At 64.6% G+C, this 24,105-nt stretch overlaps 1 protein-coding gene across 1 annotated transcript; it reads right to left on the reverse strand.

Moving 5' to 3' along the window:
* Positions 1 to 595: 595 nt before the first annotated feature.
* On the reverse strand, positions 596 to 24,036 carry SPTBN4 (spectrin beta, non-erythrocytic 4; the record flags this gene model as incomplete). The annotated part of the gene is made up of 30 exons (XM_082076858.1): positions 596 to 1,359; positions 2,900 to 2,942; positions 3,288 to 3,461; positions 4,453 to 4,727; positions 4,933 to 5,002; positions 5,309 to 5,709; positions 6,651 to 6,847; positions 7,388 to 7,472; positions 7,556 to 7,694; positions 8,667 to 9,289; positions 10,309 to 10,513; positions 11,210 to 11,340; positions 11,416 to 11,694; positions 12,329 to 12,418; positions 12,928 to 13,152; positions 13,612 to 13,875; positions 15,367 to 15,510; positions 17,051 to 17,141; positions 17,417 to 17,619; positions 18,331 to 19,087; positions 19,631 to 19,768; positions 20,358 to 21,228; positions 21,300 to 21,450; positions 21,518 to 21,820; positions 22,383 to 22,541; positions 22,621 to 22,738; positions 22,812 to 22,999; positions 23,446 to 23,558; positions 23,760 to 23,875; positions 23,956 to 24,036. Coding segments are annotated over 30 exons (6,781 nt in total), but the record flags the coding sequence as incomplete, so codon positions are not given.
* Positions 24,037 to 24,105: the final 69 nt, after the last annotated feature.

Here is a 24,105-nt window from a genome sequence, read left to right on the forward strand (position 1 = left end):
GGTGTGCGCGCAGGCGCGGCGAGGGGGCTGCCAGGAGATGGGCGGAGCCAGGCGCAGGGCGAGGCGTGGCGAGGGGGAGTGGGCGGGGCTGAAGCGGCGCTGGGATCCTGGGTCCTAAACTCCGGTTGCATCAAACCGCTCGGGACCCCGCCCCAAACCCCCCAAACCCGGGACCCCCCAGCCCCAAACCCCGCCCAGATCCACGGCCCCCCCGCCCCACATCCCCCAAATCCGGGATCCCACCAGCCCCAACTTCCCCCCCCAGATCCGTGCACCCCCCGCCCCAAACCCCTCCCCAAATCCATGCCCCCCCCCAGCCCCAAAATGCCCCAAATCCTTAGACCCCCCCCAGCCCCAAACACCCCAAATCTGTGACACCCCACCCCCGCCCAGGGATCCCCGACCACCCTACTCCCCAACCCCCCTCATTGACACCCCCCCAAAAAACACGGGGGGGGTCCCGTGTCCTTCCAGCTCCTTTATTCTGGGGGTGCTGGGGAAGGGGTGCAGCGGGGGGGGGTTTATTACATTTATACAGTCACAGCACGGAGGGGGGGCCGGGGGGGGGTCTCCAAAGTGGAGGGTGCTTGGGGCGGGGGGGGCGGGGAGAGAGGCTGTGAATATTTTGGGGTGATTTTCCTGGATTTTGGTTAAAATCTTTACAAACTCTGACACCGCCCTCCCCCAAGTTTGGGGGTACCGCCCCCCCCATGGCTCTGACCCCCCCCCCCGGCTCTATGGCTTGTGCATTGGAAGTGGGGGGGCCGGGGGGGACCCCGTGGGGGGTGGCAGAAAGGGGGGGGGGGACGGGGACCCCCTGGTACCAACCCCCCCCCCCCCCAAATAACCCAGGATTTGAGGGACCTCAGAATTTGGGGGGGGTCACCCAGGACTTGGGGGGGGGGCACCTTGAATTGGGGGGGCACCCAGTATTAGGGGACACCCACTTTTGGGGGGGGGACACCCACTTTTGGGGGGCAACACCCGTAATTTTGGGGGAGGGGGTCACCCCCCTCCAGCTCCTCCCCCACCCCCATGGGGTCCAAAAAGGGGGAGGGGGAATCCCCCAATCCCCCCCCCCCGGGACATCCCCGTGTCATCGATGTCCCCAAATCCGCCGGAACGTCCCCAAAAATCAGGGGGTGGAGCCCCAGAAAGCGGTGGAGTGGTCCCCAAATTTGGGGGGGGGGGGTCCCCAACATTTGGGGGGGGTCACTTCCGGCGGGAGGGGGCGCTGGGGCGCCGGGGGGGCCCCTCGTCCGTGGACGACGTGGTGACGAGTCCCTGCTGCCACCGCGCCAGCTCCGCGTGCTCCTGGACGCTGGAGTCCAGCGCCTTGAGCCACCCCCGCATGTCCTCCTGTTGGGGGGGGCACCCCGGAAAATGGAGCCCCAAAACCAACAGAACCCCCCCAAAACCAACAGGAACCCCCAAAACCAACAGGAACCCCCAGAAACCAATAGGAACCCCCAGAAACCAATAGGAACCCCCAGACACCATCGGAACCCCCCAAAACCAATAGGAACCCCCAGAAACCATGGAACCCCCCAAACCAATAGAAACCCCCCAGAAACCATGGAACCCCCAAAACCAATAGGAACCCCCCAAAACCAATAGAAACCCCCCAGACACCATCGGAACCCCCCAAAACCAATAGAAACCCCCAGAAAACATCGGAACCCCCCAAAACCAACAGAAAGCCCCCAGAAACCATGGAACCCCCAAAACCAATAGAACCCCCCAAAACCAATAGGAACCCCCAGACACCATCGGAACCCCCCCAAAACCAACAGAAACCCCCAGAAACCATTGGAACCCCCCAAAACCAACAGAAAGCCCCCAGAAACCATGGAACCCCCCAAACCAATAGAAACCCCCCAGAAACCACGGAACCCCCAAAACCAATAGGAACCCCCCAAAACCAATAGAAACCCCCCAGACACCATCGGAACCCCCCAAAACCAATAGAAACCCCCCAGAAACCATGGAACCCCCCAAAACCAATAGAAACCCCCAAAACCAATAGGAACCCCCAGAAACCATCGGAACCCCCCAAAACCAATAGAAACCCCCCAGAAACCATGGAACCCCCAAAACCAATAGGAACCCCCCCAAAACCAATAGAAACCCCCAGAAACCATGGAACCCCCAAAACCAATAGAAACCCCCCAGAAACCATGGAACCCCCTAAAACCAATAGAAACCCCCCAGAAAACATCAGAACCCCCCAAAACCAATAGAACCCCCCAAAACCAATAGGAACCCCCAGAAACCATCGGAACCCCCCAAAACCAATAGAACCCCCCAAAACCAATAGAAACCCCCCAGAAACCATGGAACCCCCAAAACCAATAGGAACCCCCCCAAAACCAATAGAAACCCCCAGAAACCATGGAACCCCCCAAAACCAATAGGAACCCCCCAAAACCAATACAAACCAACAGAAACCATGGAACCCCCAAAACCAATAGAAACCCCCCAGAAACCGTCAAAACCCCCCAAAACCAATAGAAACCCCCAGAAACCATCAGAACATCCCCAAAACCATCAGAACATCCCCAAAGATCATCGGAACCCCCCCAGAAACCATCAGAACCCCCCCAATTATCAGACCCCCCCCCAAAATATCAGACCCCCCCCAAATTAACAGGACCCCCCCCCAAGTTATCAGGCCCCACTACAAATTCAACCCCCCCCCCAAAAGTTCTAATCCCCAACAAAACCTCCACAGCCCCCCCCCAAGATCCCCCTGTCCTCATGGGGGGGGGACACCCCGAAAATCATGATCCCCCCAAAAAACTCATCATCCCCCTCCGAAAAAACAACACCCCCCCCCCAAATGATAACTCCCCCCCCCCAAATAATGATACCCCCCCCATGACCCCCATTGGCCCCCCACCTCGTCCTTGGCCTGCAGGAGGAACTCGCTCCCATCGCTGGTCCTGCCGACAAGACCCATCTCAAGACCCCCCCGTGGGGGCACCGAGGAGGGGGGGCACCCAGGACCATGGGGGGCACCCAGGACCGGGGGGGGCACCCAGGACAGGGGGGCACCCAGGACGGGGGGGGCACCCAGGACCATGGGGGGCACCCAGGACGTGGGGGGGCTCCCAGGACCAGGGGGGCACCCAGGACCGGGGGGGCACCCAGGACAGGGGGGCACCCAGGACCAGGGGGGGCACCCAGGACAGGGGGGGCACCCAGGACGGGGGGGCTCCCAGGACCGGGGGGGCACCCAGGAGCATGGGGGGGCCGAGGGGTGTTGGGGACCCCCCAAGCCCCCATACCGGAGCTTGAAGACGTGCTTCCTCTTGCGGTAGTCGCTGGCCACCTCGCAGGTGGCGCCCAGCAGGCTGCGGGGGGGCTCCCCGCCGTGGGGCCCCCCCCCCGCCGGCCCCTTCGCGTCCTTGTAGAAGCCCAGGTCCCCCTTGCTCAGCACGCAGTACAGGTTCACCCACGACCTGCGGGGGGGAGATGGGGAACGTTCATTGGTGGACACCCCAAACCTGGGGAACCCTCACTGGTGGACACTGAGCCCTGGGGAACCCCCTTCACCATTGATGGACACCCCAAAACCTGGGGAACCTTCTGGACTGATGGACCTTCAGACCCTGGTGACCCTTCTCCATTGACTGACCCTCAAGTCATGGAGAACCTTCTCCATCAATGGACACCAAACCCTGGTGACCCTTCTCCATCAATGGACACCCCAAGTCATGGTGACCCTCTCCATGGATGGACCCCAAGCCCCGGTGACCCTTCTCCATGGATTGATCCTCAAGTCACAGAGAATGTTGTCCATGGATGGACCCCCCAAGTCATGGAGAACCTTCTCCATCAATGGACACCAAAGCCTGTTGACCCTTCTCCATCAATGGACACCCCAAATCATGGTGACCCTCTCCATGGATGGACCCCAAGTCATGATGACCCCTCTCCATGGATGGACCCCAAACCCGGGTGACCCTCTCCACGGATGGACAACAAGTCATGGAGAACCTTCTCCATCAATGGACGCCAAACCCTGGTGACCCTTCTCCATGGATGGACCCCAAACCCTGTTGACTCTTCTCCACAGATGGACCCCAAGTCATGATGACCCCTCTCCATGGATGGACCGTCAAGTCATGGAGAACCTTCTCCATCAATGGACGCCAAACCCTGGTGACCCTTCTCCATGGATGGACCCCAAACCCTGGTGACTCTTCTCCACAGATGGACCCCAAGTCATGATGACCCCTCTCCACGGATGGACCCCAAGCCCTGGTGACCCTCTCCATGGATGGACCCCAAGTCATGATGACCCCTCTCCATGGATGGACCCCAAACCGTGGTGACCCTCTCCACGGATGGACCCCAAGTCATGATGACCCCTCTCCACGGATGGACCCCAAACCCCGGTGACCCCCTCCACGGACGGACCCTCTGGACGCCCCCGGCCCCCGTGCGCACCTGTTGGCCGCCTTGCGGGGCCCGTCCAGCTCGTGCTTGCGCAGCAGGAAGCCCTCGTGCGCGGCGGCCAGCGCGGGCGGCGGGGCCGGGGGCGCCGAGCTCTGCGCCGGAGCCGAGCGCGAGCGCCGCGCGTCGCCCTGCCCGGGCTCCCGGGGCCGCGGCCGCCGGCGCGGGCGGGGCCGGTCACGGGCGCGCGGCCGCTCGGGCCGGGGGGGGCGCTCCGGTAGGGCCTCCGGGCCGGGGGGCAGCCGGGCGGGGGGGTCCCGCTCGCGGGGCTGGGGGGACACGGGGTCAACGGGGGGACATGGGGTCACTGGGGGACACGGGGTCAACGGGGGGACGTGGGGTCACTGGGGGACACGGAGGGCACCTGGGGGTCAACAAGGGGATGTCAAGGGGACACCAAGGGGACACCGAGGGGACACCGAGGGGACACCAAAGGGACACCAAAGGGACACCAAAGGGACACCATGAGCTCACCGAGTCCGGCACGGGACCACCCGCCTCCTTCTCCTGCAGCTGCTCCACGATGTCGGCCAGGGTGGCTTTGCTGGGGGACACGGGGGGGGTCACTGTCACCCGTGTCCCTGTGTCACCCGCATCCCCATGTCACCCATGTCCCCGTGTCCCCATGTCCCTGTGTCACCCGTGTCCCCGCATTCCCATGTCACCTGTGTCCCTGTGTCACCCATGTCCCCATGTTGCCCGTGTCCCCATGTCCCCGTGTCCCCACGTTGCCCGTGTCCCTATGTCCCTGTGTCCCCATGTCCCCGTGTCCCCATGTCCCTGTGTCCCTGTGTCCCCGTGTCACCCGTGTCCCCGTGTCCCCGTGTCCCCGCGTCCCCGTCCCGCTCACCCTTTGCCGTCCTGGCGCGGCGGCTCCGGCTCGCTGGACTCCTGGCGCTCCAGGCGGCGCTCGCGGCGCTCGCGGTGCCGCTCCGGCTCTGCCGCGCGGGCCTCGGGCGCCTCGCCGGCCGGGGGGGGCGCCGGGGGGTCCCCCGTGGTGCCGTCCCGGGGGGGGTCCCCGGCGGGGGCCACGCGGTCCAGCTGCGGCTGCAGGCGCTCGGGCCGCAGCTCGTGCCGCACGTAGGCCACGCGGTGCCGGTCGGCGCCGGGGGACGGGGGCGTCGCCCCCGGGGACGGGGACGTCACCGTGGGGGACGGGGGGGCCGGCGCCGGGGGCTCCCCCGCCGGGAACTTGCGGGTCAGCAGGGGGGTCGGCGGCTGCTTGTTCTGCTCGGCCTTGAGCTTCTCGATCTGAGGGCGCGGAGACGGAGGAGGAGGAGGGGGAGGGAGAGGAGGGGGAGGAAGGTGAGGAGGAGGAAGAGGAGGGAGATGGTGGAGATGAGATGGAGACGATGGAGACAATGGAGATGACGGAGACGATGGAGAAGATGGACAAGAGGATGAAGCTGATGAAGATCAAGACGGAGATGAAGATGGAGATGGAGACAAAGATGAAGAAGATGAAGATGAGGATGAAGCTGAAGATGGGGATGAAGATGAAGACAGGGATGAAGATGAAGATGGGGACGGAGATGAAGGACGGGGAAGTGGATGGAGATGACAGAGATGAAAACGAAGAGGAAGATGAAGATGGGGATGAACATGAAGGTGATAAAGATGGAGATGAAGATGAAGACAATGAAAATGAAGAAGACAAAGATGATATGGGGATCAGGATGGAGGTGAAGATGAAGATGATGAAGATAAAGATGTTTAAGACAAAGATGAAGATGGAGATGGAGATGAAGATGGAGACAAAGATGAAGATGATGGAGAGGCAGGTGAAATGGGATGGGATGGAGACAAAGACGAAGATGAAGATGACGGAGACGAAGATGAAATGGGATGGGATGCAGACAAAGATGAAGATGACGGAGACAAAGATGAAATGGGATGGGATGCAGATGAAGATGATGGAGAGGCAGGTGAAATGGGATGGGATGCAGACGAAGATGAAGATGAAGATGATGGAGACGGAGGTGAAATGGGACGGGATGCAGATGAAGATGATGGAGACAAAGATGAAATGGGACGGGATGCAGACGAAGATGAAGATGATGGAGAGGCAGGTGAAATGGGATGGGATGCAGATGAAGATGATGGAGAGGCAGGTGAAATGGGACGGGATGCAGACGAAGATGAAGATGACGGAGACGCAGTGGGCTGCGGCGCCCCCCCCGTGGGACCCGCACCGTGGTGAGGCGGCGCAGGGCGCTGAAGCGCTCATCCCAGGCGGCCGCCGCCCTCCTGAAGGCCTCGTGGCGCCGCAGCAGCTGCTCCACCTCGTCCACGCTGCCGCCCAGCTCGCGGCTCCGCAGCAGCGGCTCCTGCGCCGCCAGCCAGGCCTCGGCCACCCCCGCCTCCTGCGCAAACTGCTGCACCTCCAGCGCTGCGGGGGGACGCCGCGTCGGACCACCCCGAGCAGCCCATCCCCATGGTGGGACCACCCACGGCATCCCAACCGCACCACCATGAACATCCCATCCCCATGGTGGGACCACCAGGAACATCCCATCCCAACTACCAAGAACATCCCATCCCTGTAGTGGGACCACCAAGAACATCCCAACCCCAGCACCCAGAGCATCCCATCCCCATGGTGGGACCACCGAGAACATCCCACCCCCGTGGTGGGAGCACCAAGAACATCCCAACCCCATGGTGGGAGCACCAAGAACATCCCATCCCAACCCAACCACCAAGAACATCCCTCCCCCATGGTGGGACCACCAAGAACATCCCACCCCCATGGTGGGACCACCAAGAACATCCCAACCCAACCACCAAGAACATCCCATCCCAACTACCAAGAACATCCCACCCCCATGGTGGGACCACCAAGAACATCCCACCCCCGTGGTGGGAGCACCAGGAACATCTGATCCCCATGGTGGGAGCACCAGGACCACGTCACAGCGGTGGGACTCACTCTGCTGGAGCCACTCCCAGTGCTTGTCCCACTTCTCCGTCATCTCCTTCTTCTTGGCCAACAGCTTGTCCACGTGGGCTTTGATCTGCAAGCAGGTGGGCTGGGACACCCCAAACTCTGGCGTCCCCCCCCTCTGACGGCGCAAGCGCCCCCCTGTGGCTGCCGCACCTCGTCGGCCGCCGGGCTCTGGCTGAGGAGGAGGCTCTTGCCCAGCTCCAGGCAGGCGGCCACGCTCTTGGCGCGCGCGTCCATCTCGCTCTTGAGGCTTTGGTGCTCGCTCATCAGCAGCTCCACCGAGGACACGTCCCTGCGGGGGGTGGAGCTGGAGGGGCGGGAGGGGACGGGGACAACCCCCCACCCCGGGGCCCAGAGTTGGGCCGGGACGTGGGACATCAGGATGGGCCGGGACACAGTTGGACAGAGGACTTTGTGTTGAGACAGGACACGGGTCCTTGGGATGGACCAGGACATGGGACCTTGAGCTGGGACAAGAGATGGGTCCTTGGGATGGGCCAGGGCTTGGATCACTGAGTTGGGACAAGAGGTGGGACCTTGGGATGGGCCAGGACACAGTTTTTGGGATGAGCCAGGACTTGGACCATTGAGTTGGGCCAGGACATGGGTCCTTGAGTTGGAACAAGAGGTGGGTCCTTGGGATGGGCCAGGACTTGGATCCTTGAGCTGCGACAAGAGCTGGGACCTTGGGATGGACCAGGACACAATTTTTGGGATGAGCCAGGACTTGGACCATTGAGTTGGGCCAGGACTTGGAACCTTGAGTTGGGCCAGGACTTGGAACCTTGAGTTGGGCCAGGACTTGGATCATTGAGTTGGGACCTTGGGATGGGCCACGACTTGGATCATTGAGTTGGGACAGGACTTGGACCACTGAGTTGGGCCAGGACTTGGAACCTTGAGTTGGGCCAGGACTTGGAACCTTGAGTTGGGCCAGGACTTGGATCATTGAGTTGGGGCAGGACATGGGACCTTGAGTTGGGCCAGGACTTGGATCATTGAGTTGGGCCAGGACTTGGATCATTGAGTTGGGACCTTGGGATGGGCCAGGACTTGGATCATTGAGTTGGGACCTTGGGATGGGCCAGGACTTGGATCATTGAGTTGGGACAGGACTTGGACCACTGAGTTGGGCCAGGACTTGGACCCTTGATTCGGGGCAGGACATGGTGACCCCAGGTTGCACCGGCACACGCTTCTCGTCACCGCGGTTGGCCCAGGAGACGCTCCCCGGTCCCCCCACCCCATCGCGCCCCCCGCCCACCTGGGCTTCTCGGCGGCGCCGATCTGGCCCAGCACGCCGTCCATCCAGGCCAGCAGGTCCCTGGCGGCGCCCAGGAAGCGGACCTTGTCGGCCACGCTGGCGGCGTGCAGCCGGCACTCCTCGCAGGCCGCCAGCAGCTCGCGCCAGGCGCGCAGCACCTCCTGCTCGCGCCCCGCGATGGCCGCGGCCGCGTCGCCGGCGTAGAGCGTCCGCAGCTGCGCCGCCGCCTCCTGCAGCTGCCGCACCTGCGCCGCCAGCAGCTCCACGTCGCGCTCGAAGGCGCCCAGGGCGCGGTGCAGCGCGCCGGCCGAGCCGCGGGCCTCGCGCGCCGCCGGCTCCGGCAGCCGCCGCCGCGTCTCCTCGATCTGCGCCAGCACCTCCTTGCAGTCGTTGAAGAACTTGTGCAGCTCGTGCGACGCCGCCAGCATCTGCGCGCGCGTCTCCATGAGCTCCAGCAGCTCGGCCCAGGCCTCGTTGACGCCGTCCTTCCACTCGGCGATGGTGGCGGCGTCGGCGTGGCCGTAGTCGATGAGCTCGTCCACCATCTGGTTGACGGCGGCGATGCGCTCCTGCCCCACGCTGCCCGTCTCGCTCGCGAACTCCAGGAACTTCTCCTGCAGCACCTGCGGGGCGGGCGGGGTCAGGGGCGGGGCTGCGGTGGCCACGCCCACAACGGGTGGGGCCCACGAGGTCCTGGGTGGACCATTGGTGGTGACCATGACCACCAGGATGGACCATTCATGGTGTCCAGAACCTCCAGGATGGGCCATTGATGGTGCCCAGGAGACCCAGGATGGACCACTGATGACACCCAGGAGACCCAGGATGGGCCATTGATGGTGACCATGACCACCCGTATGGACCATTCATGGTGTCCAGAACCTCCAAGATGGACCATTGATGGTGCCCAGGAGCTCCAGGATGGACCACTCATGGTGGGTGCCCAGCACCTTTGGTTCTGACCAGGGCCACCAAAATGGAACAATTTAGCGTGTCCAGGAACCCAATTAAGGACCATTCATGGTGTCCAGAACCACCCAGGACCCTGGCACAGGATGGGGACAACACCAGGACCTCCAGACCACGATAGAGACAACACCAGGACCTCCAGGACAGGACGGGGACAACACCAGGACCTCCAGACCACGATAGAGACAACACCACGACCTCCAGGACAGGATGGAGACAACACCAGGACCTCCAGACCATGATGGAGACAACACCAGGACCTCCAGCACAGGATGGAGACAACACCAAGACCTCCAGACCATGATGGAGACCACACCAGGACCTCCAGACCATGATGGAGACAACACCAAGACCTCCAGCACAGGATGGAGACAACACCAAGACCTCCAGCACAGGATGGGGACAACGCCAAGACCTCCAGACCATGATGGAGACAACACCAAGACCTCCAGACCATGATGGAGACAACACCAGGACCTCCAGACCATGATGGAGACAACACCAAGACCTCCAGCACAGGATGGAGACAACACCAAGACCTCCAGCACAGGATGGAGACAACACCAGGACCTCCAGCACAGGATGGGGACAACGCCAAGACCTCCAGACCACGACGGGGGCAACTCCAGCCCCCGAGCAGCACCACGCCCCCCCGGGCGCGTCCCCGACTGACCGTGACGTGCTCGAAGTCCTGTCCCAGCTCGGGCGAGGTGGCCACCACCTCCTTCTCGGCGATCCAGTGCTCCAGCTCGTCCACCTCGCGGTTGAGCTGGTAGAGCCAGTACTGCTGCTCCAGCTTGGCCTTGCGCTCCTCCACCAGGTCCTTCAGAGACACGTACAGCCGGTCAACCTGCGACTGCCGCCTGCTGACCTGTTCGCTGGGCGGGGGGACAGCGCGAGTCAGCCGGGGTCACCCGGGGCGGGGGTGACGGTCACCGGGGTGGGGGTGACGGGGAGGGCGCCCAGGGGCTCCTCAGCGGCTCCACCACGCCTGGCGGGCCTCCGGAACTTGGTGTCCACCCAACGGTCAAGGTCTCCCCAAGACTTGGTGTCGCCCCAGCGCCTGCTGTCCCCACAACCTGCTGTCCCCCACAACCTGGTGTCCCCCCAACACCTGGTGTCCCCCACAACCTGGTGTCCCCGCAAACCCTGGTGTCCCCCCACAACCTGGTGTCCCCCAAGACCCAAAGTCCCCCAAAACTCAACGGTCCCCATACACTCAATGTCCCCCCAAGACCTGATGTACCCCAAACCCTCATGTCCTCCCAACATTTGGTGTCCCCCCAACACCTGATGTCCTCCAAGACCTGGTGTCCCCCAAAACTCAACGTCCCCCATACACTCAATGTCCCCGCAAGCCCCAGCGTCCCCCAAGCACTCAACGTCCCCTCAACACCCAACGTCCCCCAACCCTGGTGTGTCCCCACAACGCGTCCCCAGGCACTGGTGTCACCCAAACACTCAACGTCCCCTCAACACCCAACGTCCCCCAAACACTCAACATCCCCTCAACACCCAACATCCCAACCCTGGTGTGTCCCCACAACGCGTCCCCAGGCGCCGGCGTCCCCCACCTTTGCGGGTGCCCGAGCTCCAGGAGCGCCCGGCACTGGCGGGACAGCTGGGCGATGGTCTCCTCGTAGTTCTCCACCGTCTGCTCCATCAGCAGGTGCTTCTTGAGGAGCTGGAGGGTGCTCTGCTCGTCCTGGGGGGCACACGCGGGGCGGGTGAGGCGCCTGGGGCCCGCGGGCGCCCCCCAGCGCCGGAGCCCCCTCAGCACCTTCCCCGTGTCGTCGCTCATGAGCAGCAGCTCCTGCTCGCCCAGCCAGGCCTCCACCTCGGCCGCGTCGCCGTAGAACTGGTGCAGCCGGAAGGCGGCGTCCAGGTCGTGCTGGCGGCGCTCGGCCAGCGCCTCGAGCTCGGCCCAGAGCGCGCCCAGGCGGCCCCGCAGCGCGCGCGCCGCCTCGGCCTCGGGGCTGCGCACGGCGGCGGCCGAGCCCGCGCGCTCCAGCAGCTCCTCCACGCGGGGCCGGCGCGCCTGCAGCTCCCGGCGCAGGCTCTGCGGGACGGGCGGACGGTGGGCGCGCGGACGGACGGACGGACGGGGGATGGTGGGGGGGTGGGTGGGGGATGGATGGGTGGACGGATGGGTGGGTGGATGGATGGATGGGTGGGTGGATGGGTGGACGGACAGATGGATGGGTGGACGGGTGGGTGGATGGATGAATGGTGGACGGATGGATGGATGGGTGGATGGATGGATGGTGGATGGATGGATGGATGGATGGATGGTTGGGTGGACAGATGGATGGATGGATGGTTGGGTGGATGAATGGTGGACGGATGGATGGACGGATGGATGGGTGGATGGATGGATGGCGGATGGATGGATGGATGGATGGTTGGGTGGATGAATGGTGGACGGATGGATGGACGGATGGATGGACAGATGGATGGGTGGGTGGACAGATGGGTGGACAGGTGGACAGATGGTGGGTGGATGGGTGGATGGTGGGTGGGTGGATGGACAGATGGACAGACAGGTGGGTGGACGGTGGGTGGATGGGTGGATGGGTGGGTGGATCGGTGGACGGATGGGTGGGTGGGTGGATGGAGAAGGTTGGGAGGTCCCCAGGGAGCCATAGGGGGGTCCCCAGGGGGCCATAGGGGGGTCCCCACCACCCGGCGCTGACCTGGTTCTTCTTGATGAGCTGCTGCACCGTCTGCAGGTTGGTGCCGAGGTCCTTGAGCGTGGCCAAGGGGAGCCGCTCCTGCACCCACATCTGGGGGGCAGCTCCGGGTCAGCCCCATCTCCATCATCCCCATCAGCACCTCCACCTCCCGCCCATCTCCATCATCCCCATCAGCACCTCCACCTCCAGCCCATCTCCATCATCCCCATCAGCACCTCCACCTCCATCTTCAACTCCATTATCTGCATCTCCGTAGCCACTCCCATCATCTCCACCTCCATCCCATCTCCATCTCCATCATCTCCACCTCCATCTCCACCATCTCCACCCCATCTCCATCCCCATAATCTCCACCCCATCTCCACCTCCATCATCTCCACCTCCATCATCTCCACCTCCATAATTTCCATCCCCATCACCATCTCCATCATCTCCACCATCTCCATCTCCACCCCATCACCATCTCCACCTCATCTCCATCCCAACATCTCCATCTCCATCATCTCCATCTCTATCCCCTGTACCTCCACCATCTCCACCCCCTCCATCTCCACCTCCACCACCCCCCCCTCCACCGGTGCCCGTGCCCCGGCACTCACCACCTCGTCCTCCAGCTCATGGTGGACCTGGTGCAGCTCCTTGGCCGCCAGCAGGACCCTCCGTCTCTCCTTGAGCGGCTCGATGAGCCGCACCATGCGCGTCCCCACCGCGCTCTGCCGGTCCCCGACCTCCTGCCGGCCCGCGGCCTGAGCCGGCAGCGCCGCCGCCGCCGCCTGCAGCTCGCCCACCTCCTTGGACCACTCCTCCACCTGCGACTCCATGCTCTGCGCGACATGGGACACGGGGATGTGGGACACGGGGACACGGGGACACCGGGACATGGGACACGGGGACGTGGGGACACGGGGACACCAGGACATGGGACACGGGGACATGGGACACGGGGACGTGGGGACACGGGGACACCAGGACATGGGACACGGGGACATGGGACACGGGGATGTGGGGACACGGGGACATGGGGACACGGGGACATGGGGACACGGGGACATGAGCCCATGGCCACCAGACCTCAGTGCTGGGGACAACTGGTGGCCAACGCTTGGGGTCCACGGGTGTCCCCCCAACATGGGATGTCCCATCAACACGTGGTGTCCCCCAACACCTGGTGTCCACCCATGTCCCAGTGTCCCCCCAAACCCTGGTGACCCCAACACCCAACGTCCCCCCCAAGCCCCGGTGACCCCGACACCCAACGCCGCCCCAACCTCCGGCGCCCCCACCTGCAGCCTCTGGAGCTGCCGCCCGATGCCGCGCAGGTCGGGGGGGGCGCCCACGGTCTCCAGCTGCTCCTCCAGCCGGCCCAGCCGCGCCTCCATGTCGGCGAAGCTCCGCGCCAGCCGCTCGGCCGCCGCCGCCTCGGCCAAGCGCCGGCTCCGCGCGCGGCTCGCGGCCTCCAGCTCCGCCCAGCATTGCCGCAGCTCCTCCAGCTGCCGCCGCACGGCGCCGCCGAGCTCGGGTTTGGCGACCAGCAGCTCTTCACCTTCCTGGGGGGCGCGGGGGGGGTCGGGGTCAGGGCCCGGGCTCCGGGTCTGCTCGGGGGCCTCCAGCTCCTCCCAACGTTGGCCCAACTCTCCCGGTTGGTGCCAAACGGTGCCAGTTAATTGGGGTTTGGGGAGGAGTTGTTTGTCTTCTGTGGGGGGGCCAATGGGGAGCAAGGGGGGTCAATAGGAGTCAATGGGTGTCAATGGGAGTCAATGGGGGTCAAGAGGGATCAATGGAGGTCAATGGGGATCAACGGGGATCAAGAGGGATCAACAGAGGTCAAGGGGGGTCAATGGGGAGCAAGGGGGGTCAATGGGAGTCAATGGGGGTCAAGAGGGATCAATGGAGGTCAATGGGGATCAACGGGGATCAAGAGGGATCAACAGAGGTCAAGGGGGGTCAATGGGGAGCAAGGGGGGTCAATGGGAGTCAATGCGGGGTCAAGAGGGATCAATGGAGGTCAATGGGGATCAACGGGGATCAAGAGGGATCAACAGAGGTCAAGGGGGGTCAATGGGGAGCAAGAGGGGTCAATGGGGATCAAGAGGGATCAACAGAGGTCAAGGGGGGTCAATAGGGAGCAAGGGGGGTCCATGGGGATCAAGAGGGATCAACAGAGGTCAAGGGGGATCAATGGAGGTCAAGGGGGGTCCATGGGGGCAAAGGGGGGTGCAAACAGGGGTGGAGCAAACGGGGGGTGCAAAGAAATAGGGGGGGTTGCCGTGGCGGGGGAGGGGCTGCAACAAGCGCAGGTGCAGCTGCGGGGCGGGGGGATGGACCCAACCCCCCCAAACGTCCCCCCTCCCCCTCCACCCCCTCTTCCTCCCTCCCCTCCCCCCCAGCAGAGAAGCAGTTAACCCCCCCGCCCCCCCCCACCCGGCACAGAAGCGGTTAAACCCCCGCACCCCCCCCCCGGCACAGAAGCAGTTAACCCCCCGCCGCCCCCCCAGCACAGAAGTGGTTAACCCCCGCCCCCCCCCCAGCACAGAAGCGGTTAACCCCCCCGCCCCCCCCCAGCACAGAAGCGGTTAACCCCCCGCCCCCCCCCAGCACAGAAGCGGTTAACCCCCCCGCCCCCCCCCCAGCACAGAAGCGGTTAACCCCCCCGCCCCCCCCCCCCCAGCACAGAAGCAGTTAACCCCCCCGCCCCCCCCCAGCACAGAAGCGGTTAACCCCCCCGCCCCCCCCAGCACAGAAGCGGTTAACCCCCCGCCCCCCCCAGCACAGAAGCGGTTAACCCCCCGTCCCCCCCCAGCACAGAAGCGGTTAACCCCCCGCCCCCCCCAGCACAGAAGCGGTTAACCCCCCCGCCCCCCCCCCAGCACAGAAGCGGTTAACCCCCCGCCCCCCCCCAGCACAGAAGCGGTTAACCCCCCCGCCCCCCCCCCCAGCACAGAAGCGGTTAACCCCCCCCGCCCCCCCCCCAGCACAGAAGCGGTTAACCCCCCGCCCCCCCCCAGCGCAGAAGCGGTTAACCCCCCCGCCCCCCCCACCTTCTCGATGCGGCGCAGCCACTCGCGGTTCTGCGGCAGCTCCGCCAGCACCAGCCGCTCCCGCTGCCACGGGCGGGGGGGCGCGGGGGGGTCCCGGGAGGGGTCCCCGGCCATCAGCACCTGCTCCCGGACCCACGCATCCAGCTGGGGGAGACCCCGAAACGGGGGGTGAGAGAGAACGGCCCAAAAACCACGCGGAACGGCCCAAAAACGGTGCAGAATGACCCAAAACCGACGCAGAATGACCCAGAAATGATGCAGAACGGTCCAAAAATGATGCAGAACAGCCCCAAAATGATGCAGAATGGCCCAAAAATGATGCAGAACAGCCCCAAAATGATGCAGAATGGTCCAAAAATGATGCAGGACGGCCCCAAAATGATGCAGAATAGTCCAAAAATGATGCAGAATGTTCCAAAAATGATGCAGAACGGCCCCAAAATGATGCAGAACGACCCAAAACCGATGCAGAACGGCCCAAAAATGAAGGAGAACCCCCCCAAAAGGAAGGAGAACCTCCCCCAAAAATGAAGGAGAATCCCCCCAAAAGGAAGGAGGATCCCGAAAAAGGACGGAGAACCCCCCCCCAAAATGAAGGAGGATCCCCCAAAATGGAAGGAGGAGCCGCAAGAATGAGGGAAAACCCCCCAAAAATGAAGGAGAACCCCCCCAAAAACGCGGGGGGTGCGAGGAGGGGCGGCCGGGCCCCGGTCGCGCGGTGATGATGGTGATGATGATGATGATGGTGATGGGGGGGGAGGTGACGGTGATGATGGGATGAAGATGATGCCGCAGTTTGTGCCGCCGCCGGATCGCGGCCAAACCCGGCGCCGGCGGCACCGCGGGGGGGCCAATGGGAACCCCCGGGGGGCTCAGGGACGGTGGGGGGGGCTCGGGGAGACCTCCCCCCCCCAAAATCCATGGGTGACATTGTCTGGAGCCCATTGAGGACGGTGACACCGGCAGCTCCCACCCCCACAAGCAACCCGCCCCCCGAACGCCGAGGGGCATTTTGGGGACCCCCTAGGTCATTTTGGGGTGGGGGGGTCAATGGGGACATCCAGAGCCATGGGTGACATTATCCGGACCCCACTGGGGACAGCGACACCAACGTGGGGTGACACCAGCACGAGGTGCCACCAACAGGACCCCCCGGGACCCCCTGCACCCTGGGGGGAGTTTGGGGGAGGGGGGACACTTGGGGACACTTGGGGACACGGGGGGACACGGTGGGGATACTGGGGGGGACACTGGGGACCCTTGGGGACACTGGGGGACGCTGGGGGGACACGTGGGGACACTGGGGGACACCGGGGGACGCTGGGGGGACACGTGGGGACACTGGGGGGACACTGGGGGATACTGGGGGGGACACTGGGGACCCTTGGGGACACTGGGGGACACCGGGGGACGCTGGGGGGACACGTGGGGACACGGGGGGACACGGTGGGGATACTGGGGGGGACACTGGGGACCCTTGGGGACACTGGGGGACACCGGGGGACACTGGGGGGACACTGGGGGATACTGGGGGACACTGGGGGGACACTGGGGGATACTGGGGGGACACATGGGGACAGTGGGGACCCTTGGGGACACTGGGGGACACCTGGGGGGACACGGGGGACACTGGGGACACCTGGGGGGACATGGGGGACACCGGGGACAGGGCGCCGGGTCCCACCTCGCGGCAGTTCTGGAGGAACCTCTGGAGCTCCAGCTGGTCCGTCAGCTGCTGCGTCCTCTCCTGGGCCAATCGCTGGTTGCGGTCGCTCCTGGGGGGGCGGGGAGGGGGCGGGGCTTAGCGCTGACCCCCCCCCCCAGCACCCTAATTAGCATCTAATTAATCCCCGCCCTCTGAGCTAATTAACACAAGGGGGAAACTGAGGCACAGGGTGATTGACTGCGGTGAGGAGGCACCAGGGGGTCCAGCGCCGCCATCGTCCCCTGGGGGGCGCCCTGGGGCTGGGGGCGTGACCTGAGGCTGGGGGCGGGTCCTGGGGGTTGGGGGCGGGTCCTGGGGGATTGGGGGCGGGGTCCCAGCACCCACTTGTCGCGGAGGCGCTCGGCGGCCTCGGCCGCGCGGTCGCCGTAGCGGTTGCCCTGGCGCCGGAGGCTCTCGCCGGCCTGCAGCACCAGCTGCACCTTCTGCAGGTTGAGCTCCATGGTGGTGGTGAGGTCCTGGTGCTTCCTGAGGGCGCTGGTCGCCCCCTCCAGCGTGGCCGGGAGCTCGGCCCGGAGCAGCGCGGCCTCCTGGGGACGGGGGGACGGGCTCGTCGTGCTCCGGCTCAGCCAGAAGGGCAACCAAGATGGTCAACCAAGCCCAGGATGGCCAACCAAGCCCACCAAGGTCCACCAAGCCCTTCTCCCACCCGTCTCTACCTGCTTGCTCCAGCTCAACCAGAAGGTCAGTTGAGCCCAGGATGGCCAACCGAGCCCAAGTAGGTCAACCAAGACCTTCTCCCACCCGCCTCTACCTGCTTGCTCCGGCTCAACCAGGAGGTCAACCAGAAGGGTCAACCAAGCCTGAGATAGTCAACCAAGACAAGACGGTCAACCACACCCAAGACAATGTCAACAGAAGGGTCAACCAAGACAAGACGGTCAACCACACCCAAGACAATGTCAACAGAAGGGTCAACCAAGACAAGACGGTCAACCACACCCAAGACAATGTCAACAGAAGGGTCAACCAAGCAAGACCAAGATGGTCAACCAAGCCCAAGACAAGGTCAACCAGAAGGGCCAACCAAGCAAGACCAAGATGGTCAACCAAGCCCAAGACAAGGTCAACCAGAAGGGCCAACCAAGCAAGACCAAGATGGTCAACCAAGCCCAAGACAATGTCAACCAGAAGGGCCAACCAAGCCTAAGATAGTCAACTGAGCCCAAGACGGTCAACCACGCCCAAGACAACCAACCAGACCCAGGAAGGCCCGCCCAGCCCTCCTGCCCCGCCCCCACCTGGTTGTCGAGGCTGCTCTCGCACTGCTGCACGTCGCGGAGGAAGAGCTGGAAGACGTGCGCTTGCACCAGCACCTCCCGCCGCGTCTCCCAGCTCTGCAGCAGCTTCCCCCAGCCGGCGTCCAGCTTCTGCAGCCACTGCTGCAGCGACAGGGACGGCACCTCGGTCTCCTCCAGCGCCAGCAGGTCGCTGGCCGCCTGGATCTTGGCGTAGTCCTCCTCGTAGCCGTTGATCTCCTCCTTGAGCGCCGCGTGCTGGCTCAGCAGCCGCTCGGCGTCGGCCAGCGTCTCGGGGACCTCCTCGGAGGCCACGGCCGCCTGGGTCTTCACCAACCAGCCCAAGAAGGTGTCCAGGTCCTGGATGAACTGCTGCAGGCGCCCGGCGATGCTCAGCGAGTCCTCGCAGCCCTGGAGCGCCCTGGTGAGCGCCTCCCACTCCTCGCTGATCTGCTCGAAGGGCAGCAGGACCTCCAGGGCCCGCGCGGGGTGGGCGGCCGCCAGCGCTTCGCCCTCGCGCTGCAGCTCCACCAGCCGCGGCTCCAGCACCACCAGAGCCGCCTCCATGGTGGACAAGCGGCGCTGCAGGGCCAGGATGCCGCCCAGGTCGCCGCCGCCGGACTGGGTGGCTTCGATGGCTTTTCTCTTCTCCCGCACTTGCTCCTTCATCTCGCCGCACTCCAGGAGGTAGTTCTGGATCTTCAGGATGGAGCTGAGCTGCGTCTTCTTCTGCTCCACCAGCTCCACCACGCGGTTCCACCTGATGGGGATGGAGATGGGGATGGGACAAGAGCGGCGTGGGCTCGGCCGCGGGCATCGCCAGCGCTTGGGGGCACTTGGCCCAACCCGCTGCAGAGCTGGACCCCCCGGGGAGGTCCCACCATGCTGGGAGAACCACAGGTTGGAGTCTACAACCGGCCCCACAGCTGCTCCCACCACCCAGGAGCCCCCCGAGGTCAACTCCGGCCACCAAAGACCCTTGCGATGGTCTTGGCCCATGGCGACTAGAGCTGAACTCCATGGAGATGTTCTACAGGCTTGGAAAACCACATGGTTGGGGTCTACAACCAGCCCCACCACCCAGGAGCCCCCCGAGGCCAACTCTGGCCATCAAAGACCCTTGCGATGGTCTTGGCCCATGGCGACGAGAGCCGAACCCCATGGAGATGTTCTACCAGGCCTAGAGAACTGCATGGTCGGGGTCTACAACCAGCCCCACCACCCAGGAGCCCCCCAAGCAAGACGAGGCCAACCCCGGGCAGGGTGGCCCCCGGGACGGTTGAGCCCCCTCCCCGCGCCGCACCTGCCGTTGAGGTGGTCCTGGCACGACCGCACCTCCTCCGAGCTGGGGTGTCCCGCGTCCAGCAGCTGCTGCACCACCTGGTTGACGTCCAGGACGCGCCCCATGACGCTGTTCATCTCCTGGTCCAGGCTCTCAAACCTGCCCAGAGGCGACCCGTGGTGCTCAACGGTGGCCACACGTCACCCATAGAGGTCAACACTGGCCAGACATGACCCATGGTGGTCAACGATAGCCAGATGTAAGCCGTGGTGGTCAACAGTGGCCATATTTGACCCATGGTGGCCAATCATGGCCAGATGTGACCCATGGAGGTCAGCGATGACCAGATGTGACCCGTGGTGGCCAACGATGGCCAGATGTGACCCACAGAGGTCAGTGATGACCAGATGTGACCCACGAAGTTCAGTGCTGGCCAATGTGACCCATAGTGGCCAACGATGGCCAGATGTGACCCACGGAGGTCAGCGATGACCAGATGTGACCCATGGTAGTCAACGGTGGCCAGATGTCGCCCATGGTAGTCAGTGATGACCAGATGTGACCCACAAAGTTCAGTGCTGGCCAATGTGACCCATAGTGGCCAACGATGGCCAGATGTGACCCACGGAGGTCAGTGATGACCAGATGTGACCCACAGAGGTTGGCAATGGCCAGATGTGACCCGTGGTGGCCAACCATGGCCCAAAGAGCCCCAGTGTCCAGCTCCACCCCCAGCCCCCCCACCCACCTGTGCTGGACGACCTCGACCTCATCGAGCTCCTCGGGCACCTCCATCCTCTGCAGCCACTGCTCCTTCTCGTCCAGCCAGACCTCGCAGGCGCGCACCTCGCCGAACATGCGGTACACGGCCAGCGCGTCCTGCAGCCACTGCTGCCGCAGCACGGCCACCTCGGCCACCTCCCCGTACAGCTGCTCCACCTCCACCACGCGGATCTGCACGTCCACGCCGCGCCGGTGCTCGGGCGCCAGCAGCGCCAGCTGCTTGCGCAGCGCCAGGACGGCGGCGCGGTGCTTGTCCACCTCGTCCAGCAGCGCGCGGTGCTGCCGCAGCAGCGCCTGCGTGGAGTGCTCGTCGTGGCCGAAGTCGTCGCTGGACGCCAGGCGGTAGGTGTCCTGCAGCCAGGCCACCAGGTCGTCCGTCTCGGCGCTGAACTGGAAGAAGCCGAGCGCCTCCTGCAGGCGCTGCTGGTGCAGCCCGGTCACCTCCTCCAGCTTCTTCCAGCACTGCCGCACCTCGCGCGTCCTCTCCTGGATGGCGCCGGGGCTGAAGCGCTTCTTGGCCAGGAGCTGCTCGCCCCTCTTGGCCGCCTGGTGCAGCAGCGCCCGCCGGTTGCCCAGCTCGCCCAACATGCTCTTGTGCTCGGCGCTCAGGGCCAGGACGCTGCTGAGGTCGCGGCCGCAGGTCTTGGCCGCCAGGATCCGCTCCTTCTCGCGGATCCAGCCCTCGGCCTCCTCCATCTCCTGGAAGAAGCTCCAGAGCTGCCGCGAGTCCTCCAGCTCCGCGCGCCGCCGCCGCGCCAGCGCCCCCAGCTCCTCCAGGCACGTCCGGACGTGGTTCACGCGGTTGCGGACGATCTGGGGGTCGCAGGGCTGGTAACCTGCGCCGACACAACCCGGGTCTCAACCAGGGCCGCGGCGACCCCGAGGCGCCCGGGCCGCGCGGCGTCACCTTCCAGCTCGGAGAAGCGCAGCGCGGCGGCGTTGAGGGCGCGGACGCGCTCGGTCTGCGCCGCGATGTCGGCCTCCAGCAGCCCGTGCTTCTGCAGCAGGTCCTCGGCCTCCAGGAGGTGCTTCCCCGGCTCCTTGGACACCAGCAGCGCCTGGGGGAGCGCGGGCGTTGGGACCGTCCCGCCGCCCCCCCGTCCCGCCGCGGCCCCGCAGCCCCACCTGCATCTCCTCCATCCAGTCGATCATGTAGACCATCTCCTGGAAGATCTTCTGCAGCGCCAGGTTCTGCTCCAGGCGCGCGCGGCGGGCGCGGAGCAGCTGCGTCAGGAGCCCCCACTGGCGCAGGACGTTGTCCTTCTGGGCGCCGATGCGCTTGGTGTCGTAGTAGCCCTCGGACTCCATCTCCACGGCCAGCTCCACCACCACCTGGATGCGCTCGTGGTAGGAGGAGATGTCGGCCTCGATGGCCTCGTGCTTCTTCATGGCGGCCTCCACCGCCGGCAGGTCGTAGCCAAAGTTGTCCTGGGGCGGGAGAGGTGGCAGCACCGCCACGGTCAAGGAAGGAGCCCAATGAGGCCACCAAGGGTTCCAAGGAGGTCCCACCACCCAACCCTTGGGTTCCAAAGAGGTTCCACCACCCAACCCTTGGGTTCCATGGGTGTCCCACCACCCAACCCTTGGGTTCCATGGGTGTCCCACCACCCAACCCTTGGGTTCCAAGGGGGTCCCACCACCCAACCCTTGGGTTCCATGGGTGTCCCACCACCCAAGCATTGGGTTCCAAGGGGGTCCCACCACCCAAGCATTGGGTTCCAAGGGGGTCCCACCACCCAAGCGTTGGGTTCTAAGGAGGTCCCACCACCCAGCCCTTGGGTTCCAAGGGGGACCCACCACCCAAATGTTGGGTTCCATGGGTGTCCCACCACCCAAGCGTTGGGTTCCAAGGGTGTCCCACCACCCAAGCGTTGGGTTCCATGGGTGTCCCACCACCCAAGCGTTGGGTTCCAAGGGTGTCCCACCACCCAAGCGTTGGGTTCCAAGGGGGTCCCACCACCCGAGGGCCGGGCTCCTCGCGCCCCCCCACCTGCGAGACCAGGCGCTGGTTCTCGTTCAGCCACGTCTCCCTCATGGCGACCTTGTGGTCGAAGCGCTGGGCCAGCAGCTCCAGCTTCTCCTGCCGGATCAGCTCGTTGCGCAGCGCCACCTCCCGCTCGTGTTCCGCCTTCTCCAGGCGGGTCCAGGCCTGGCGGGGCGGCCACCGGGTCAGCCAGCGGCTCCTCAGCCCTTCTCGGGGCCGGGGCCACCCGCCCGCCCCCCAGCACCTTGTTGATGTCGGAGATGCTCTTGCCCTCGCTGGGGACGTAGAGCTTGCGGTTGTTGGCCCGTAGTTTGCTCTGGATGGTGAAGAGCAGGACCTCCAGGTTCCCCTTCTCCTGGAACCTGCAGGGGCACAGCGCCGCGGTGACGCCGCGGCCACCGCGGCCGGTTGTCCCCGCGGGCCCCAGCTCCTCACTTGACCGGCTTCTCCAGCGTGCAGAAGGCGGTGAAGGCCTGGAGCTGCTGCTGGACGCCGCTCAGCGAGTTGGCGAACTTCTGGTTGGCGATGACGGCGACCGTGTGGTGGATCCAGGCCAGCAGCTCGGCCGCCAGCGCCTCGTACCGCCCCGCGATGGCCTCGATCTCCATGGCCTGGTCCAGCACCTGCCAGACGGGGCGCGGGGTGGACAACCCGCCCAGCAAAGGTCAGGGCGGGGATGGGGAACCCCAAAAGGGTAGAGGATGGAGAACCCCAGGGATGGATGGAGAACCCCAGGGAGTAGAGGATGGAGAACCCCATGGAGCAGAGGATGGAGAACCCCAGGGAGTAGAGATTGGAGAACCCCAAGGATGGAGAACCCCATGGAGTAGAGAATGGAGAACCCCAGGGATGGATGGAGAACCCCAGGGATGAAGAAACCCCATGGAGTACAGGATGGAGAACCCCAAGGATGGAGAACCCCAAGGATGGAGAACCCCAGGAAGGGATGAACCCCATGGAGTAGAGGATGGAGAACCCCAGAGATGGACGGAGAACCCCAGGGATGGATGGGGAACCCCAGGGATGGATGGGGAACCCCAACCACTCCAGACCATGCTCCAGAACCGACCTTCCCGATGCGCTTCCCCTCCACCGCCAGCGCCTTCATCTTGGAGAAGTAGTGGTAGAAGGACACCACGTAGGTGATGATGGACTTCTCGTCGGGGTCCTCCATGTTGACGTCTGTCGGGGGGTGACACGTGGGTCCCCAAGGTCCCCCCAAGGTCCTCCCGACCACCGCAGTCCATCCCCGACCCCAACCCCAACCTCGGGCCCCCCAAAAACCCATTGGAGGTGGAGAGCGCAGAGGGGGCGGTGAACGGGGTGGGTGGGACACCTCCCCCGCATGGACGGACGGACAGACCCCCGCGTTGTCCCCCCTACCCTCGGGGTCCAGCAGTTTGCTGAGCCCCAGCTGCTGCTCGGCCGTGTTGAACGCCTGTTGGAGGTTGTAGGTCGCGTTGGACTTGGTCAATTTGTGGAAGTCGATGAGATCCGGCCTACAAGGGGACAACGGCGCGTCGGACCCCGCCGGGGACCCAGGCGTCCGGGCGGTCCCCAGCTGCCCCGGCGGGCGCACCGGTGCCTGTGGATGAGGGCGTTGAAGGCCAAGCCGTCCCGCCAGCTGGTGGTGAAGTTCTGGATGTTCACCTCGGGGTAGCTGTGGGGACGAGGTGGGGGTCACAGGGGGGTGGGACCATCGCCTTGTCCATGGGGGGTCCAGCCCACC

This window comes from Streptopelia decaocto (genome assembly GCF_964273445.1).
Source record: "Streptopelia decaocto genome assembly, contig: HAP1_SCAFFOLD_2028, whole genome shotgun sequence".
In the NCBI taxonomy this organism is placed as follows: Eukaryota; Metazoa; Chordata; class Aves; order Columbiformes; family Columbidae; genus Streptopelia; species Streptopelia decaocto.